At 35.4% G+C, this 22,509-nt stretch overlaps 1 protein-coding gene across 2 annotated transcripts in view; it reads left to right on the top strand.

Annotated features, from left to right (window-relative positions):
* LOC146004784 (uncharacterized) overlaps window positions 1-17,921 on the top strand; it is a 33,615-nt gene extending 15,694 nt beyond the window's left edge. For both annotated transcript variants that reach the window (XM_083143807.1, XM_083143813.1), the window contains exons 6-9: window positions 234-323; window positions 6,573-6,656; window positions 7,501-7,552; window positions 8,620-17,921. In XM_083143807.1, the coding sequence (XP_082999933.1) occupies window positions 234-323; window positions 6,573-6,656; window positions 7,501-7,552; window positions 8,620-9,233 (840 nt within the window). In that variant the 3' untranslated portion in view covers window positions 9,234-17,921. The remainder of the gene's footprint in view (window positions 1-233; window positions 324-6,572; window positions 6,657-7,500; window positions 7,553-8,619) is intronic.
* The last annotated feature ends 4,588 nt before the right edge of the window (window positions 17,922-22,509 follow it).

The raw sequence follows: 22,509 nt of genomic DNA, 5'->3' as shown, positions 1-22,509 counted from the left end.
ATTGTAGGTTGAAACAAAAATAACCTGAAGGGAAATTTTATATGGGGAATTTTTCCATGTGGGAAAATTGAAGTATGTGTAGCGGAAAGACAAAAAACGATGTTTTTAAATGCGATTTTTGTCATCACATTACAAACTCAAATTGGCAGATACAATATGCGCCACCCTGTATTATTATTATTATTACACCTGTTGAGTTATGTGGTGATAATTTTGCTGATCATTTATTGTAGGTTGGTGAGAACATGATCTCCAAGTCTCCTTCAACAAATCAAAATCAAACAAACAACCAGGTTGATGATGATGATGAACTGCCTGCTAACGTAAGTACTTGTGGTAGCTGTTTTACAACTATGGCTGAGTATTTAACACTTATAAAGGGTGACAGAATAATACAAACTGAAGTGAAACGTGTCAACGTGATAATTTTTACAGACCCTGACACTACACAATTTTTCCAGTTTGTAAGTTTTTAGCTACAAATTCTTTAAAAAATGTATAATAAAAATTCCACTGTTTGTTTTCAGAACTACATGAGTTTGTCATTACAATGGGAAATATTGGCAATATGTAACTTAACCTTTAAAAGTCGGACCTCTCACATGCCTGACTTTTGAACGGAGCCTGCCATTTCAAGCGCACGCCTTTCAACTTGAGAACTAATTGTCGTAGACAGATGAAATTGGTTTTGTTTTCTTTCTTAAAGACAGAGCTTTTAGCGGAGGTGAAATTTATACATTGTGCCTCCCAATAATTAGTGTTAAAGGAAGAAGGAGAAAGAGAAAGTTGAATATTTTTTTTAAAAATTGACATGCGGCATTGCACGCCCCTGTGTCATCCTCAATAGACAGAAGTGAATGAAAAATGTAGTATGTAGCGGTGGTACATTCCCACAATGGTGCAAAGTTTCGTTGAAGTCGGACTGATATTTCTTGAGTAACAAATAATAACATTATATAAAGCATCAGTGTTGCCAGCTTCAGGACAGTGTCTGGAATTTCACTGCTATCGTCGTCCCTATGGACACTGAATGGACCAAATTTGAAGGGAAGCATGACAAAAGACCACTCTATGAGGATATGTAATGGATGTGCTGCAACCATGTAAAAACTAGAAATGTTTCCCCCTGAATCCTTAAATGTCTGATGTTACTTAAAATGTTGCTTTTTACTCATTTGCTTGTAGATTTTTTTTTTTTTAAAGATACAGTTTAGTAACTATAGACATTCTTATACATCTATCCCTTAATAATATGGTGGTAACAAACGCAAACTAAGGGAAACAAATCACTTTTTCAAACTTCGCTTCTTAATAGTACTAGCAATGGATGTGTTGTTTTGTAATTCAAGTATGTAATACCTTTATGTGTCTACTAAAGATCAAGGAGGACAGAACTGAAATATCATGTATAGACACGCTAATTGCTGCCGCATGCTGCTGGTTGAAATATCAATCATCCTGCCTCAAAGGGTATACATGTGGCAGTTGAAATTTCAACCGTTCGGCTGCTAAAGGTTAATGGGTTATGAAGCTGTTTCAAAGGACATCAGAATCAGTTTCATGATGATATAACTTGTATCTCATAAATCAAAGGATAATTCCTTGCTTCTAAACAAGTTCGAATTCAATGGTGTACACACACACAATATATGGAAGTTCCATTTATACCAAGAGATACTTAAAATACTTGAGGAAGCTGAAATCTATCTCTTCAGTTTATGATGTAGAATGTTCTAATTAATTTAAATATTTGATCATAATAAATCAGAATTACAGTATTTTTGACTATTACAAATAGTGATAATATATTGTGAATGTTGCACTTAAGTAAACTATCAGGACGAAGGAAGAATAATGGCATAACATTTATGTAAATGGCATCCTGCTTATAAGATTACATTTCCTGCCATTCTGTCCCTTTAGGATACAAGATTCCTGTACATGGAGTTAACTTCTATAAACCACTTTCGATGTTGAAACCATATAAGATTTTTTTTGTATAATATTACAGTAGCATATGACACTTGATAAAATATATGAGCAGGTGTTTTTCTTATTAGAGATTGGTGGATCAATTAGTGTAGACCAATATTGGCATATTAGTAAAATTGATAACGACAAAATGTTATTTTTATGAAGTTATGTCAAATTATGGTGTTTTAAAATATGCTGTTTGATTTTCTAAAGCAAACTGCATTGCAGTTATGTATTAATTACAGAACATGTACAAATTTGTATGTGCATTTTATCAGTATTATTTCCTATTCATAACAAGTGATATATGAAGGCACATCGTATATCAAATCTTTGTGTAGAATTAATTCTCTTGTATATACTGTATTTATGCATGTATAATGTGCACTTTTTTCCATATTTTTGCCCCTCAAAATTTTGGTGTGTTATGCATGGAATAATTCGGACAACCAAAATGAAACCACACATTTTTTTCACTATGTCACTGCGTATAACATGTATATATCTACAGATTCTTTCTTTAGCAATAATAATTTAAAAAAAAAAAAACTTTTAAAAGCAAAATGGGCATTTTCCATGAGTTTTCACTTTGCATTGGAAAGTTTTGCGACATCGAGAAAAGCAGCACCGTTCTGGCGGCATTCAAGCACACACCTCCCGTCACACGGGAGGCGTATCAAACGGTATTTTTCGCGGGAAAAATAACTTCCACAAAAACGGTTTTTGCCTTAGAAACTGTCATGAACAGATGCGAGTGACTCCTAGTAACTGCATGTAACACGTATACATCAACATGCGGAAATAAAAATTATGCATGTGGGGTTTTAAATGTTTGCAGGAAATCATCGTAAGCACTTGCGTGAAGCCATGCAAGTTTTCACTGTCACTGCATACATCATGTATATATCAACTGGCACAAATACAAATTACGAGGTTGCAGTGGCATGCCAAAGATTGTAACAGCGTAGAGGGGGGGGTTACGTATACTTTTTTTTAGTAGTCAACCCTTATTTTCCCATCTTTTTCAGACTGCCATTCTGTTTTTTTAAATAGTGCTTGGGGGGGGGGGGGTCTTTGGCACTGCCACTGACAGGTTTGGTTTCTTTATTAATAATATTTAAAGAAACACGTATAAATGTGAACTGGCCATTTCCCATGTATTTTTTCTTCCCTTTCTATCGGAACGTTTTGATGCATCGAGAATAGCGGGATTCTAGCTGTATTCGATGATGCACCTCCTGTCACATGGGAGGTGTATCAGCGGTATTTTTCACGGGAGAAATAACAGAAAATAGCTTTCTCAAAAAACAACTGTGAACTGAAACTATCGCGAATTTCTGCTAGCAACCCATGCCAAAATGACAAGAAAAACCAAACAGAATATACATAGCATAACCTAAAATAACAACCTAATAACAAATATATGAAGGTAAAATAATTACGTGAACACTTACCAAATAGAAATAACTACTGTATATTTTACTGCACTATTGCAACTTGACTCACGTAAATAAATAAATAATGTTTACACTTAATTTCGTCATTCACTCCCAGCAGTTCACAGTTACTAATAATAAAAGCAAGCTGTCTGAAATAGAACATCACTCACTCACTGTCACTACTGTTGCTGTCGCAAGAATTGTTGATGTCACAGTTTGTCTTCATAGAGGATTGGGACAGTGGATGACTGCTTCTAACTGCCGCCTATTAGGTTCAATTTATGCATCTGATTGTGTGGGATATCCATATACTCGCTAGTTTTATAAGTCTCTGTAATTGGAGTGGATGATCATTTGTAGCTAAACGTCAAGCATCTTAGTACTGTAATCAAAGTGTCCTGGATTCAGTTCACAATGGAGACGTGTAGAATGGTTCAGATCCTACTTTGAGCTGAATATGTATCCAATCCTGATCAGTCCAACAGCATAAAGTGAACCTTTAGTTTCCCCCGTAAATTAAGTATTTCAGTGGGTTCTCTCTCTCTCCTCCCTCTCCCTCCCTCCCTCCCCCCCCCCCTCCACGGGAACGTATTGCATTGATTTATTTTCAGCACGTGAATGGCTCTAAAGGAATGCAACAATTATATGTTATTCTTGAATGGCTCTAAAGGAATGCAACAATTATATATTATTCTTAGCATCGTGTGCATTTCCTTCCTGTTTATCAGAAGACACACAAAAGAAATACCTTGCCTTTTAACTCCTCGATTTGTGTCTGGCGCTTGTGTTTCCTAATCGTCAAAGCAAAACAACCTTGCGAAACAAGATTCAAAACAATGCCGTTTTTTCCCCTTTCACGGTGGATGAGTCATTGCTCTGTAGCCACCAGACAAAACATTGGGCAGGGACTGCTCTCACAAACACCTCCAACCATTGGCAACTGGAGGGAGGGGAAGTGAAGACAAACAGGTGGTGGAGCTGAAGATCCTCGGCCCCAAAAGTCTTTATCAGAAGTGTGCTCACTCATTTCCTGCCCAAGTTGCAGAAAGAGGGAGGATCACTGCTTTACGCCCTCCCATGCTGTCAACACTACAGACATAAGAGCAAGATTTCCGACACATATACGCGCAATAAAAAGAGAGAGAAACAGGCTGAACCATGCAATTATTGCGTAGTGGTGCACATGTGTGGGGAAGACGGGTTATTTTTTTTTCTTGTAAGCTACGCTCGTTGAATATATGTATCCAGGAACAACTACTTAATTTTAGACGTCACAGGCAAAGGAGGAAGAGACGTTTTTCACCCTTATGTTAATTGGTTAAGTAAGATGTCTTGTGTAAGGGGGCTCACTTCCACACGAACAACAAAATCGGGCCAGTAATACTTGGCACTTTTAGTAATTATAAGACTAGTGATGATACCACAGGGAACATGAGGAGGTTAACCCCCCCCCCCCCCCAAGCAAACGAGAAAGAAGTGAAGGTAAAGTGCCCCATGCACTTTGCACATGTTGTGACACATATATATATATATAGGGGGATGTTGGAGATGACGTAATCAGCACCATGCTCTGACCACCTTTACCCCCAAACACATCCTTTCTATCTTGGCCAATTTGGAGGTGATGTGATCAGCACCATGCTTGGGCAGCCTTTACCCTCCACCCCCAGGGTTGTCCCCAGGACATTTATTTGAGACTGGGTAAGCTGCAGAACAGCTTAATGGTAGTTTAGATCATCCAGTTCAGAAATTGAACCCCGGTCTACATTGTGTCAGTCAAGACACCCTACCGACTGTACCACCACGGTTCCCCAGCAAATGAGAATAAATAAATAAATAAATGTATGTTATTTTGGCCTAAATAAACATTTTAATGGTATTTAGATGTGCACTAAATTTGACTGCTCCCAGAAAATATTGCCTGCCGCACCCCTCGTTTATCCACTCATTTCTCCTTGCCCCGTCACTGTAAAACACAAGTTACATAATCTGCATAGAAAAAACGTTCTTGGCCCCACAAAGAAGAATACATGTGCCCAAAATTTGCCCCTCATCGATTTAACAAGAATATTTTTCGTCAGTGAGTAAAATAGCACCCATCTGCCCAAAAAAAAAAAGAATCACTTCAGCACATGCGTTTTCAGTTTCATTCTGGTAACCAAAGAAAATAGCATTCTTGAAGAAAACTTGAGATTAAAAATAATTTACAGTGAAATATAGACTAGATCCAATTGTATTTCCAAACTACTTTCCATTAAAGAAAAAGTGCAGTTCTTATCCAGTATTGGATAGTGGAGGTTGACAAACCCTCCTATTTTTTTTCTTCCATTTCCAACACTGCAGGGAAGAAGAAAGGAAAAGTTTTCACAAACAAACTCCTTCCCCCCCCACCTTTTTGCCCTCTTGTCAACCAATTTTTAAGTAACATTTTTGTGGAGGGCGAACAAGACTATCTTAGTCGCACACAGTGTGTCCAAACTCCAGAGAAGGCAGCATTTAGCGAGAATCGGTTTGGCTACACTGCGCTTGTTGTCTAAGGCAGAAGTATTCACCAATCTAATCTTGACGGGGAATGCAAGAAGTGCCTTTTTCCCTTCCTGTCCCGTTCCTTACTGAACCATGCCTCATCGCTCCCTCCTCTCCTATGAAAAGCCTAACATCTGGAAGTTCAAGGTCGTGTGGTGAATGCAACAGTTGCGAAAGAAAGCAAAAGCTCATGTTTATAGTCTACTAATTATTTTTTTAAAATTAAATCCGTAATTGTTAGTCCGACACTAAGAAAGCCATTTCTGAGACCTGAATTGTACTGTGCAATATATACGAGATATATTTTTTGTTGCTTTTCCCCATCAAAAACGAGGGTGCGCATTATACATGCATGCACATTATACTTGCGTAAATATGGTATTTGTATTATATCTTGCGTAGGATGTGAGAGTTATTTATTAATGTGTTTTCTGTGTTAAATGTAAATGTGTGAAGTGTAGTTTGGAATCTTCACTATAAATCTTCTCAATAAATACATTAATTTGGTGAGATTTTATCTGCTTTTATGTGCCCTTTTTTTGTGTGTGAATGAAATGTTTATTACAGTTACAGGGGTAGTTGTAGTGCAATGTTGGTTTATGTTATGGTTGAACACAGTATCCTGTCTTACAGATTAAAGTGGAGCCTCCAGATATACGAGATATCGATGAAGAGGATTCATCAGGCTGGGAGTCCCCAAGGTTGGTCATAGACTTGGTAAGTAAATTTGAATTTTCCTTTATACGTATACATAAAATATATTCCCCTGCTCCTTGCGAAGTTCATTGCAAACTGATGCTATTTAGCAGTGATGCTGAACAATGGAGTAACATGTTCTCAATGTAGATTTTTAGTGCACTAATCAGAAAGAAAGAAAAAAAAACCCTTACCTGACAGGTGTGTTAATATGTTTCGTGATTGTTCTGTGTGTCTGTGGAAATAAAGTTTCCCCAAAGGTGTAGTGGTAATGCTTGTTGCCTTGTGATCAAGGACCCTGAGGTGGAGGCACATTGCGCCGTGGTTCAGATATTACTTGTAACTAAGTCCAGTCCCAATTAGCCTATCTGAACAAAAAAGTGGACTTCAAAATATTTTGTTTCAATGAAGATCAACAGTTGATGTCAACTGACTTACCAAGACCATTAACTGGAATAGATAAGGAACACACGTGATGACACATCCTAAAGAAAAGTTTATATTTCCTACCATGTGCAGTCAACATTATAATCTTAACTTAGACAATAGTCTTAACGCTTACCTTACTTCAGTTTTGTGAAGTTTTGATTCTTCTACAGGGATGAAAAGTTTCTAGCAAAACATGGTTAAATCGATTTAAAGAAAAAAATTGCTTACATTTCTTCATCAGATATGAAAATTTCTCAATAAAATTGTGGTTTTAAGTAATCTTTATATGCAGTGAAGCCAGTCAGGACTCTATTTTAGGTAGTTGTGTCTTAACTTGTTTCATTGTTACTTATTTCTTTCCGTGTGATAGTAATAGTTGGATGATAGTAAATGTTAATATTGTGAAATTCAGTTGTACCCTCTTTTCATATTTCAGCCTGAAAATGACTCAAAATCAGATTCCCAGATTTCCTCTAATCGTGGTGCAGGTAAGAAATTTATTCTATATCTGTGAAAGTAGCTTCTACATCCTTCATTGTCCTCACTTTTAATGATAGTCCAATTGTGACTTAATTGTCTATTGAAATATAAAAGGAATGTTCAAGATAACTTTCACTTTGTGAGGCTTTTGTTGTTATAAATTTTAAATGTCGAACAATCTGGTGACATGAGTTAAAAGCTGAACAGCCATAAACTTGATTGCTGTACGCTGTAAGTACAGTGAATTTTTGATCTAACTTTTTTTGGCAGGACTATTTAAGAAAAAAGTGCAATTTCATTGTTAGTTGAATGTAAGGTAAAGCTAAGTACAGTTAATGCAGAATTGGTTGTTCTTCCAGAACATTTTTTTATTGTTTTACATTACTGTGGAAACATAGCCAAAGTTCAAAACAATACTAATAATCTCTTAATGGATTTGCTGTCTTTAATATTTTCCTCTACAAATAAGACACTGTAGTAGTCTGTGTGCAATTGGTTTGCAGACACACAACTTCTTACACATCCATAGGGTGTTAGTAAAATCAAATGGTAGAAAAATGTATTCTGAAAGTTATGTTTCATTTCTTGTAACTCGTTATTGAATCTTTTTTTTAGCATATGTCTGCAGTTCCTTTCCTCTCTTGTACTTTCACTCTTTTGGTTTGTTCCGCATTTTGCATTTTTCATGAAAGTTTATAGTTTACATTAAACACAACATTTTGAACTGAAGTGTCTGCAGACAGCTTCTTTCCACTTTCTTCACTTAGTGTCATTTATTATTTTCATAGGTAACTGTTTCTTCCTTGTGTTAACCCATAAAAATTAGTACATTCATGCATTTCCCCACATTACACATATGAACTTTCATGGTCCTTCTGGAAAGCACCTGATTGTGGTTCTGTTAGAAATTTCAAAATTATGACCATTCCGCTGGACAACTCTATATTAAAAGTTTAGGCGAGTTTGTTGCTTATTTCGAACTTTTATATTCAGTGAATCATCTGCGTATTTGTTGTTGCTAATATCGGTAGAAAGCTCTGGCATTTTGCTGTAACAGATACGTTTTGTGTTCTAGATGATAAGGATCCAGCTGCAATGTTGGCATCACATCTTTTTGTACCGATCGCACCTCGCCCTAGTCACGACTCGACAAATTCAACCGATAACATAGTGAGCGTTTCCACTTCTCATGCAGATACCAAAATCCCCCGCCCACCAAACGCATTTATGATTTTTGCTAACGAATGGAGGAAGAAGCTTGCGGTGCAGTACCCAAAAGACAGCAACAAGGACATAAGTGTTCGTCTTGGGATCATGTGGAAGAATCTGCCGAGTGACACTAAAGAGTCATACTATGCCATGTCCAGGCAGGCTGACATGGACCATAAGAAGAAGTACCCTGGCTACTATTACAGTCCGAAGGAAGCCAGGCTTAGGAAGAGTCAGAAGCAGAGGGTTGTGAAGCGTGGTGTTCACGAGGCTCTTCAGCTGATGCCGATCTTCATGCGCGACGAAAGCAGGGCCATGGAGATAAGCCCCGTGCAGATGATGCTCAGGGATGACGACAGTCAGCATGCCATTCCTGTGGAAATTGTGATGAAGGATGACGACATGCAACCGATCGAAGTGAAACCTCAAGAAGACTCAAAGGAGGAGTCTGAGCCACCTTCGCAGCAGGATAAAAATTAGATTGCGGCAGGAAACCAAAGAAAATGAGCTTGTTACTTTTCTCTAGCTGGAGGATGATGTTCCCGTGTACTGCTTAACTGCAGTACGCTTCTGCTTTATATATATTTTGGTATTATTCACAGGTCTATGATGTTTACTGTAGAGAACAATGAATTACTATTGGTTAATTCTGTTGTATTTTTATGTCAAGTTTAAGGAGTAACTTCTTTGTGTTTTTGATGTATTCCATTTTTGCTCTTGCATGATGTTTAAGGTATATGTCGTACATCTCTTAGTAATGTAATACTGTTTCTGTGTTTCTAGTTTATATATATATTTTTTTTCACTTTATCCACAATGTTTACTTTCTATTATTCCAGTAAGCAAGCAGCGTGTTTTTGTATGCTGTTGACATAATCAAGGGCATGTTAGAACAATGTGATGCATACAAATAACTTGTGAATTCATCAAAGGGCATTGCGAAGCAGAATGGACTCTAGTATGTATTGCTCAACTTACATTATTTAGTCACACATAGCTGTTTCTATTAGATACATAGTCCATTCAGTATACAATAGATTGCAGTGAACGGAAGTAGAATTTAGAAACTTCATTGCATCAGATGCAAGTGCCAACAGTTGACTTGGCTCTGTCTAGTAGATAAAGGAATATAGTGAAAAGCTAGTGTATATTTTATGTAACATTTACCAAAAATATATATATAGTCTAAGAGCTTTAATTCAAACAATTTGTGATTACTATGACTGTCCCAACAGCAAAGGGAATAAAGTGTGAATGCGTATGGAGTTTGTTCATGAAGTCACTATGAAAGCCCCGTTCCCCTTTTTTTTAATAGATTAGGTTTGGAAAGTGAACACTTAGAATATGTTGCTCTAGGCCATGTGCAAAAGTAACGACTAGTTTGATAAGGGTACACTCAGTAAAAATAAAGTTGGTACATGGTAAAGTTTGTTAAAATGTCTGTAGTTAAATAAATGCGTAGTGTAAGCCAAAGAAAATACTAATATAGAAGTAAGCAATAAATAAGAAATTCCCTTGACATTTTCATTGCAATGAACCTTTCTTGCCGCTCCTCCAGTATCTTCAAGAATTAATGCAATATTAGTGCAAGGAACATGCGACACAAAAATTTCCCTCCCCAATACAACGATTCACCAGACTAGTAGCATTTGTACGTGCAACATTTTTTCAAACTGAAAGTATGTGATATGTATTGAAGTTTGAAGTAATACAACAGTCAATTTAGTGGCCATGAAAGTATAGTGAGTAAATACTATGGCAAGAACTGCTCCATTAGAAATTTTATGATGATTGTGCATTTAGAAAGTTATGTTTGCATTTGCAGAAGGTGAAGTAGTCATCATGATTGTGGAAGGTTCAGTATATTATTACACGTTACCAGCAAATATGTTAAGTTAGAGGTTACATTAATTGTTTATTTGTATATTTTCACCCCTCATTTCCTATCCTGAGCTCGTTGTTAGAAATAGTGTGAGGGAATGAATGCAGTTTATGTTAAATGCACTGAAGTAACCATGTTCTACAATTACCATTTTTATTATTATTGAGTATCTTGTAAATTAAGTGGTGTTTGAGAGAATGTGATTTGGAAAGTTACATATCTAATTGGTGTATATGTTTTACAGCGAGGAGCATGAATGAAGGGTCATTTTTCAGTGTACTGACTTAGTTTTCATGTCAAAAATGTTAATTTTTTATGAATCACAGTTACAGACAATTGTTCCTACCAGTACATATATTATCAACTAGCCAGCTACTTGTACTTACAATCTGTTAATGGGTTAAAAAATTTGCTTATGAATGGGTTTGTGTTAAATGTGGTATGTTTCAGTTGTATATCTTCATTACCAATTTTAAAAGGGTGTTAAGTTAATAAATTTGTGGAGTTTGTGTGTGCACAGTGCCACATTTAAGAAATGATCAGAATAGTGTATGTGCCATGGTTCTTTGTTTCCCATTATTTTTTCCTATTATTTTCAAACCTTTTAAGTTTCTTTTCATGAGTGTCTTCCAGATTTAGTGGTTGATAATTGTGCAATCACCTTGGATTTGAAATTATTTTAAAACTTAATGATTTTCTTTTATGCCTCAACATATTCCTCCACCTGATATTTATTGTAATATTCTGACCTATACATGTCACCTCCACATACTGTAAAGTTAATCATATTGAAGTCTTCCTGTCAGTGTGCACAAATAAAAAAAAAATCATAGTCCATTGTGAAATATTAATATATTATTTACCTATACTGACAACCAATAGTGTGCCTATCTGATATAAGTTTGCAGACTGATGCAGAACTAATATTATTTTACCCTTTAATTACTGGATGTAACTGCAAAGTAAAACATCAGTACTATTAAGGTAAGTTACCTAAATACTCCCTCTGTCCCATAATTATTGTCCGGTACACTTTTGTTTGTTGTCCCATAATAATTGTACGATATTCAAACTGTGACATTGGTGTATACAGAAGAAGTAAATGAAACACGGGAATGTGTCATACAACGTTATTACTTGAGGATCAGTACAAATTGGCCGATCAAGTATCCAAAAGAACCTAAATAAAAAGTTACCATTTTAACATACCGGACAATAATTATGGGACAGAGGGAGTAATTGTTTTACCTTTGACAGTCTTTTCATATTAAATGTTGAACCACCAAATATACATGCGTGGTTATGAAACCCAACAGTGTGCTTTGCATGATTATGAATCAGATTAACTTGTTTCTACCTTAGAAACAAATGCCAATTATATTGACTTGTATATAATTTGTATTTTATGAAGTAGACCACAATTGTACTAAAGCAATTATTAGTTTTGGTTGTAAACAAGAAGTAACGTTTAAGATTAGCAGCTAGTGAAATTTTACTGCTCAACTTGTAAGTCATTACATGTCAATATTAATTTTCAACTGTATGCCTAGAGATGTGTATTGATAAAATATTGTTAAATATGGTTCAACAGTTTCTATTTTTTCTTCAAGCACACATGGCTATGTTTTGCCCTCAAAAAAATGAAAAGTGAAGTAGAATGTTGGGGGGCCATAAATTGCAAATACATCGGAAAATAAACAATCTACCCAAGTCATCCAGAAGGACTGGCGATAAAGAAAAAGGGAGAATGAATGTATCCAGTCATTTGGGGTGAACTTAGAACCATGGACCAATGTTAGACACCCTTTTTATTTCTCTTAGGAAATTGGAAACCTTGACAATCCAGAAGACATAAAAGTATATCTGAAACCATGTGTTTTAAAAAGAATCTGGACAAAAACATGATGGAGTTAACTACTCAAGCATGTTGTTAACATTTGTTATTTTGGATATTCTCAGGCATTGTGGTAATCATGTCTTAAAGGCTACAAACTTTCCATGAATAGCTGACATTCTTGTCTTTGATTTTCATTGCATTGTGTTATTTGCATCTTATTAATTTACTTCCTCTGCGTGAAACATGCTTGATATTAGATAGTTATTTACCCAGTATTACATGGTCATTTTATTTTTTTCTCTCCATAGCTCTCTCTTACTCTCTCCCCTCCGCCCCTTTGCTATTTGGATGTTCTTGTTGATCAATGGTCATTTTGTTTAAAGAGACACTGCATATAAAAACATGGTACTTTCATGTGTATCGAAAATTTGGCCATGCTATATTGAAAATGGAAGTACATGTGTATAAAATTCATGGATTTTTATAAAAATATTTTTCTAAAGTAATAATTCCCTGCCATCTGTAATAATTTCTATAGCTGTACAAGCTCAACATGAGTTTTGAGTAAGCCCCATGTAGTAAAAGCATTTTTGTCTCCTTAGTTTGTGTTTCATACTTGAAAATTTGTTTTGAAAAAGTTAGTTATGTTAAATGAATTTATAAATGTTTGTAATGTTAAAATCTCGTGTATTTTGGGCTGTATTTCTTTGGGTGCAAAACTACATGATGAAAGTTTACCATATGCTTTCTAGAGTTATTTTTTTTCAACTGAAGAGAGATTTTTTTTATATATTTATGAAAATCTAGTTATAGTAGATTTTTGTAAGATCATAATTTCAGAATATCAGTAATTTCTTTTTGAATTGTTGGAAATGCTGAATGTAAAATATGAATATTTCTTTCTGTGTTGTCTACTTTTCGACTTTTTGTTTTAATCTTGAAGATATAAATATGTGAACATAATGCTGTTCATAGCTGTTTAATAGCATTGCAGGAGTGTAAAATATCAATTTTTACATTGATGTTTATAGTGTCCATTGTCTTGATTTGTCTTTGTTTTTCATAATTTGACATTCTGTATTGCTGTAAGCTGACTTGTTCAATTTCTTAATGTTTGTTCTTCATAATAATTCAAGTGTCACCTTGTTTCCTTCCCAAATGTTGTTTTGTACAAAATTATCAGAATGTTCTGATAATGTTCAGCATCTCATAGTTTAAATATTTTGTCAATTGTGTAATAATTCATTTCATGAAAAAAATCTACTTTCAAGTTCAAGTTAGTGAATTGTGATTATCTGAACATTTATAGACTATAGTATTTTTTATTTAGGTGGTGACATGTGTTATATGTAACAAACAGGAAAGTTCTTCGATTTTAAGAAAAAATGATAGACTAAACGTTGAGCCACATGTTTCAGTGCATGCTGGTTTAGGAGTGAGTGTTATTCGATTTTCTGATCATGCCTGAATCAGAAGTGAATCGGTCACACTGTTGTGGAATATGATACATATATATTCCCAGACACTTATTAACATAGAAAACAAATGCATGAAGATATCAGACTGCACATTTTATTTCCAAATTCTGGCAATACATCAATTTTATGTAAATGAACAAGTAAAATAAAGGTTGTGGGTGGGCAATTTTAAGGCTTGGCTGGACCTTTGGCAGATGCTAGCGAACAGTTTTTGAAATTTCCTCTCCCTGTGGAAAATCATAATATTCGTATATTGAAAAAATACATCTGGTAGTTGTCTAGATATTTTCAATAATTTCATGGCTCTAAACTTATTAAACTATTGTGAATATCTAGACAACAGTGAAAGCAAACCACACCAATATTCACATGAATGCTCTAGAAGGAATCTAAGCGGATGTAATTTTTTAAAATTTGGAATATAATTTTATTTCAAAAGTAGAGGAAATTTCGAAAAAGGATTCGCTGGTGTCGGCAAATGTCCAGCTGAGCCTTAAACCAGAAAATGTTTGCGGCAAATCAAACTTACCTAAGAAATGTAGCATACTTCACTCTAGAAGAATCTGCTCCCAACAACCGTTCCAGCTCAGAAAAAGTAAGCAGAATCACTGTCATCATTCCTGGACCTCCTCCTCACATGTGATGGACATGTGAAAACAAACACATTCACTTGTATTGTTCTATTCATGATTCAGATGACTTCTGCTCCTGAACCTGCACTGATTGTGTTGCTCAACTGTAATAATGATTATCACTTTTGAAGAAGGAAGCAGTGGGTTTGCGATACTTTTAGAAATGAAGTTTTTACTCAGAATTGTAAAGAAATTGGGAAAGAAGTCTTGAGAGATGCACTAAGCAATGCTCATGCACAAATGTTATGAGGTACATGTTAAAGTATCAACAGTTGGCCATTTATTAATTGTTTTTTACTTAAAATCGCATGGTATTCTTTATTTCTCTGACTGGTGTACCAATATTAACTGCAATGGATAGGGTCTGCTAGTGATAGGTTACAAAGTCCTAGTGCCATGAAAATATTAACAACTTAGTCTAAGCTTTGAGATTCATGAAAACTACAAAGTGCATTAAAGAAACTTCAGTCAATAATGATTTCAACTCTGGTTACTACTTTCTCTTGTTCTCTCCTCCCTAACATACCTCCATAGGTAGGATTTCAAACTTCTGCCTGTAGCAACACCTTAATGTCAATATACATTCTTAATGTTGAGAGAGTAGTGCTCCCAGTTTGGATAAGAGCTTTTTTGGTCAAATATGCCAAATTCATTTTCCGTATAAATTTTCCTGAATTGTAAATACAGTGGAACCCCGATTTTATGTTCCTCTGTTTTACATTTTCCCACATTATACATTTAATATTCACGCTCCCAATCCCCCTGAAGAACGTAAAATCGAGGTTCCACTGTATTCTAATAGTACAAAGAAATAGTAGTATTCTTTCTTGATCTTGACCACCTTGAATATCCCAATGAAGTCCATATTTGTGTACACAAAACTGACTTTCTTATCCAATGCATTGTACTTCATGATAGTTTCAAGGTAACCTTCTATGTAAGTACATATTGTATAAATATTTAAAATGGAATATCTAAAGTAATTTTATAGATGCATTGGTAATTGGGGCTGGGGGATAATTAGCTTCATTGCAGTAATACTGTGCCCATTTTCAATTAATTTAATGTGCCATAATCAGCACCAATGTTGTATACAAGAATAAAAAAGCATTGAGAAATGTAGCAAGCCGTTTTTGCCAGTCATGTCATTGTGAAAGAATCTTCTCTCACTTTCCCATAAAAAAATGATCATTCAGTCTGAACTGATGGGAGAAAGTAAGCATTAAAAAGAAGACAAAATCAGTTTTTCATGACTCTTTCCTTACTCTATATAAGCAACGTGCCTGCAGCAGTAGCTGTGCTATTCTACTAATCAGTTTTCCCTTTCTAGTGTGTGTACAAGCACCAGTTACAGTGTGATTTTAAAATGTGTAACTAGTATTCAAATGTGGTGTGTAAGGAAAAAATATACTACCTCTATTATCTTGTTTCCAATTTTCAGTCATAGATCACATATTGTCCTTGCATTTTTTTTTTTTTTTTGCAAGAAATTAAAAACAATATTCATTTGGAACTTACTTTTAATAAAACTATTGCACTCTTCAAGTTCTAGGACAGCATTTGACATTGTAAATCATTAATATTTGCACAGATAAAGAGTGACTGAGGCATGAAATTATGTAACCAACTTGACTGCCAATTTTCAATTCAAGAAAGAATTTTCTCTGGAATGGAAAATACGTTTACATAATGCTGTAAGGAAAAACATAGGTGTAGCATATTTAGAGAGAACCAATACTGCAAGACATCCACTTTTTATTTCTTTGTATATATTACTTTTGAAGTATTTGCAGTAGCAAGAACAACGCCTAATATGATTTTTTTCTATATGCTAGCTGTCAGTTTCTTGACCTAATGTTTCATGGGTTTTGTTCCACAAATTTGTCAAATAAAATAATTTAGAAGCACACGTAACCTTATATCACTTGTGTCATATTGCCAGATCACCTCCAGAGCCTTTGTCCAGAGGGAGATCTTATGGTGGGACCAGAGATTTTGATAATGGCATTTGAGGAATTTGTTGTGATCTTCCTATACTAATGTGTCAAAGCTTTTTGCCATTCCATAAAAGATATCTGAAAAGTCTGTGCCTGAACAGAAGTTATGAAGTACATATTGGTTGAATGCCCCAGTGGGTAAAGTATGTATGTTCCAATGGTCACAAAAGGTAAAGAAAATATTTCTATCTCTCAGCCACTGGCAAATTATTTTTCACTTCGTCCGTAGAGGGAAATATGCTGTCGACTTTTTATGCATGCCAAACCAAGGCATCCTCTTTCAAAATGACTTCCTTCACACCTTCAAAAATCATCAATATGAGATTTTTACTGTGTATTATTGATATGTTCTTCAAATATGTATGTAGCATATTAGAATTCGTCTCAAAAACATGAATAATAAATAGAATTTTCTTCATGCGTACCTAAATTTTACATATTTCAGGTACATCAACTAGTAACTAATGTTTACTTGTTCATCTATTTTATTTCATTTGGTTACAGTGTCTTTGTTCTCTCTTCCATATTACGTATGATATAATACCTTATTATTCCTGTCTGGTTTAATGTAGATGGAGAAAAATGCTGTAGTTATTGCTGTTGTCCTATAATTTATATCCCTGTTGGGCAAAAGCTATAAAAATCAAGAGGTAATATGTAGTTGTCTTTCAGGATTGGGTGTAAATTGTAGGAATTTCAGCATGTTTTCCTAACAGCAATGTTCTCCTGACCAACATTGACCAAACAGAGCTGTAAATCTAAGTTCAACCCAATGGAAGTATTCTCATAGATAGTTTTGTGGCTTTTGGACTAACAACTTTACTTCTGAAGTGCAAAAACATTTGTAAAGTGACTTGTAAAAATGTTGAATAAGAAAAACAAGTTATCAGTGTTGAAATAAGACTGCTATGAAGTAATTGTTACTGTAATATTTTATGTATATCCTGTAAATACAAATTGAAGTAAATTATTGCATTTTTGTGCACTTTCTGCAACTTATGTGCACACATTTTTGTTTATTACTATTCTTCAATAAGTTTATATACTTGTTTCGGAGTCTATGTGATGAAATATTTTTTTTTGTATATGTGTGTAAAGATATTAAAATTAGCTGGGAAAGCATGAAAAATATTGTTAATAACAAATGTTTCATTTTGTGCCATATTGTTTTTTAATGTAAAAAAACATATTTGTGACTGAGGGTTTTTCTGTAATAAGAGAAAAAAGTTTTGATACTTGTTACAACGTAAATGTTTAATGCCACTGTATTCTAAGAAAACCTTTAATTCTGCATCGATTTTATGCCATTAATCAGTTAGTGTATTATTGAAAATTAAAAAGTTGTGTGATAAAATCTTTTGTTTCTTTTTAAGTTTTCCTTCATACGTGCCAAATCTTGATTGGTCTTCTGTCATTTTGACACCATGCTTACCTGATGTCTCCTCCAGGCACTCTAAAAGACTTTAAGGTAGGGTGACTATACATCCCATTTTGACCGGGACAGTCCTGTTTAGGAGACATGTCCCGGTCGCCCTGTCCATATTTGAAAATTCCTCAATATGTCCCTTTTTTCTTAAAATCTAGAAGTTAGATCTAAATTTGAGACATGCTAAAACAGATGGCATTTTTTAAACTAGTGTCATGCAAACACTGTTTCAAGTTTTTCAAAGTAATTTGTATTTTTTTTTTCTTTGTCTCTTTTCTGCTACTTTTGGCTACTTGCGCATAACAATCCAAATGCTATAATTTCTTTGCAAAGATTCGAGCAGGCAGCAGTTTCCGTTAGCTTGCATCGTGGTATCTATTTTGTATGGGTTCCGTTATTTCTAGAGCAGTGTATAAGTAAGTTGGGTTCCGTTATTTCGAGAGCAGTGAATAAGTTTGACCAAGAAGTGTATATGTTGTTACAATGCGGGCCTGCACAATGAATTTAAATTCTGCGTATCGACGCAAACTGAAAAGAAAATTCCTAATGAATTGGGGAATGCTAACATATTTTCTAGTTTAACTAATAATAATAATAGTTTATGATTGCCGATTTTTCAAGAGGGGGTAAACTGACTTTCTTGAGACCCTTTTTGGGTCAAAATATTATGGTCACCCTATTTTAAGGAGAGAACGTTATGGTGTTGTGGATTGCTGCTGTCTTAAACAATTTTTAGGTAAAATGATGGCTGTGATTACTAGGTGGAATATTTTACCTATTCTATTCATCTGTACTGGGGATGAAACTAATATGTGAAAATAATATTAATTCTTCGCCGATATTGATATTCTATTAATTTTATGCAAAATTACAGTTATTGCTTGAACAGGAATGGTGCTTCAAACTCCATAATTAATGTTTGTAACTAGATGACTGCGATTGGTTTTTAATAACATTTGTTTTACAAAAGTATAGTGTATGACTTATATCCATAAAAATAGTATCAAAATGGCAGAATTTTGCATTAATTGGTAGGGAGTTTCTTGGAGATCTCTGGAGGAGCCCGAAGCATACGTGAAGGCCAAAGCCCCTCTTCGCTTTCACTGGGTGCTCTTCGCAATTATTCATCTCCATATTCTAAAACATTAAAATGCTGACCAAGGCAACGTTTCCACCCTCTAACAGAGTCTTCAGAGGAAGATTCACAAATTAATGAAAGATACAACCATCATTCTATATACACAGTGGTGGCTCGTGGTGAACCAAAGTGGAGGGCCGATAGCTGACAAATTTGCTCTATTAGTAATGTGAGTTTAAATGATGAATTTTGTATAACAGCCAACGCAATAAGAAATTGATATGTTCATGTTTACTGAATATCATGTTTGCACATACAATAAATTAATAATTATTTAACAGTAATGTGAAGATGATAGAAGAAGAAATAAAATTATTCCAACAGATTTAGTCATAGCATTTTTTAACTTAAAAGAGGGGAAAATTCAGAAGAATGTATATTAATTTTTACACAACTTGATAAGCACAATGACGAATATTTACATACATTAATCATGAAAATTGCTAGTAAAAAAGTTGCACAGAAAAAAAATTTTCTGTCCAACATGACTAATTGATATGTGAAATAGGGCACCAAAATAAATCTCTCACTGGAAAGGTGATATCTGCGCTATTTTTCATCCACACTTCTGGTAGAAAAACTTGGCACCAACAATTTCTCCACACTGTTCATCGCGACAAATACACAACTACAGCACGCACAGAAAACGAAGAAGAAACAAGTGTCAATACTATCGCCATCCCATCCGGTCGTTTTATTGCTTCGGGTTGCCAGACAATTTTGCCAAATTTTCAGAAATCTGTAGTTCACAGATTCCTGTAGCTGCTCTTGGTGAGTTTAGATGACGAGTTTCAAATTTATTTAACAGCTGGCTTGAAAAGAAATTGGACAACTTTGTCACATTATCAGAATTTTGTTTCAAAAGTGCTAATCAAAACATGTAATTAAATCTACATGATGTACTTCACATCATTGTAATCCAAATGTACTTTCCACTAAACTCAGAAAAATATAACTCATATATGTGATAATTTTGCAAAGAACAAGAATCTATAGCCAACTTCCGTGGCTAGCATACCACATTTTAAAGCCAGGGCTCCTGGGTTCGAATCCCAGCATGGATATATGTGTTCTTTGTGAGTGTTCCTCCATCAATTTCATTATACCATCACTCCTCCTCATCGTATTGATTACCGAAAAGAAACAGAAAGAGATGGTAAATAACAAATATCGAACAAGTCTGTACATTTTCAGTTACCGATATTTTCTTTCCTCATTGGAAATTGTGTAATTTATTGCTCTACTCTTATGTCATAAGTGAATAAGAGTATGGAATACAGAATTATTTTTTTCAACGGTTGGTAATATTCTATCTCCTGTTAACTCCATTTCTTCTGGCAACTCTTCATTGTTTACCATTCTCCAGAGAGAGGGCGTTTTGTCTAGGGGTGTGGTTTCGGACGACAAAACTCCATCCTCCCATTCACAGAAACTTTGCGTGTTATTCCCCAGTTCCCTTGCCTCTTTCCCCTCGCGGCCGCACCTGAGAATGCTCTACCTCTTGTAAAGTGGGAGGACAGCTTCCCGCCAGATTTCTCTCGAAGTTCCGTATTTCCCTGCATGATGGCGTGCAAACCACGATTGTCGCGGAAGAATGAATACAGAACCGACTAACCAACGATCTATAAGCAATGGAATATTTGCAATTCAGACAATGTAAAAGCTAATATACAAATATTAATGTAATGTTTGCTCGCTTATGATTACACACGGCAGTGCAGCATCCATATCGTCCTTAAGAGCAGCCGCCCCTACATATACACTCCCAGTACAGGGTCCATACCCAGAACAACTTGAAGGAAGGGGGCACTCCTTATCGGAGAACATTTCCTGTCCGGAATTCCTGAGTGTGAAATCTCCTGACAGGTGATTGACAGGTACCTGGTGAGAGTCTGTGCCTCCTCTTTTTCCTTATTCTTCCTTCTACTTTCCTCCTTCCTTTCTCTCATCCTTTCCACTCTTTCTAACACTCCTTTCCATTCTTTGTTGATTTTCAGTCTCCATTCAGTTCATTGTTTCTTCTCCTTTTTTCTCTTATTTCCTTGGCCTCTTTCCACTTTCTCACTAGTCCTCTCTTCACCTTCCCTATCCTCCTAGTCTTCTCCCATTCTATGTCATGTCCTGTTTCTTTTGTGGGCTTGAATATAGCATTTTTCTCCCTCTTTAGTCCTACATCATCCGTATGTTGCTTCAACCTGTCTCTGCTCTGAACCTCATAGATAATCCCTTCCTCCTCCTCTTCTCTGTTTTCTTCCTTGCTTTTCTAAGTACTTTGCTTATCATCTGTGTGGCTTTCCAAACCACACCTTTTCTTCTTTCTCTTCTCCCTCGCCTGTTTCTTTATATCTTTCTTCTGTTTACGTCAAGTCTGTCTTCCTTTTCGTACCCATTCTTTTCTAGCTGCTTCCATAGGCTCTCTCTGCTTTCTTTTTCCTCTTCCTTTGTGCATAGTGTCTTGATTCTGTCTTTCATGTTCTTTATAAAATTTATATTTGTCCCCTCACTCACATTACTTCTTTTGTGACAGAAGACCCCTGCTGCACACTTTTCTCATGCCAAGTGGTCTCAATCTCCTTTCCTCTCTCCCTTTTCATCAATATATCTAGGAAACTTATCTTCTCTTCCTCTTCTATTTCAAGTTCCAGCAATATCCCTTGTGCTTCATCTTCTATTTCTGTAACAAATTTGTCCAGCCACCTCCTTGTCCCCCTCCATATGCTGAAACAATCATCCACATATCTGCAGAACAGAATTATCTTGTCCCCTCCTTTTTCGATCACTTTATTTTCCCATTCATTCATCACCAATTCTAACACGGCTAAAACTATAGCCTATATTTAGGCCTTCACTTATTTTCATTATTTTATCCCCCCCCCCCTTTGCAGTAACCATTATCCCACACAGTTTGCAGTGCTTTCACTACCTGTTCACCATCCCACTTTCCTATTTCTCGTTCCATCTTCTTCCTAACAATTTCCACTATATGTCCCCTCTTGATGCTCGGGAACATGCTCTACACATCTAGGCTAAACATAGTCGTCTTGTCACCACTCACCTTGTCATTTTATAAGTTCCACCACCTGTTCACTGTTCCACTGCTCTGCTTTCTTGCTCTATCACTAACACTCCAATTATCTTCTTTAACTTCTTCTCTAAGGGTTCCAAAACATTGTTCCTGCAATCCATTACTGGTCTCAGTTTTATCTCCTCTTTATGTATCTTGGGAGACCCTTTCAAACTGGACAGTCTTCCTGTCTTCTTTATGCACTTTTTAAACCCTCTCCTCCCACAGTCTTTTATAATCTTCTCTGTAATATTTTGTTCCTCTTCTGATCCACAAATCTCCTCATAGCTGTCCCCTTTTAG

Source organism: Lepisma saccharinum, chromosome 1, assembly GCF_977018435.1.
Source record: "Lepisma saccharinum chromosome 1, izLepSacc3.1, whole genome shotgun sequence".
Lineage (NCBI taxonomy): Eukaryota > Metazoa > Arthropoda > Insecta > Zygentoma > Lepismatidae > Lepisma > Lepisma saccharinum.
The sequence above is the reverse complement of the archived record's forward strand: the minus strand, read 5'-3'. Positions and strand labels throughout refer to the sequence as shown.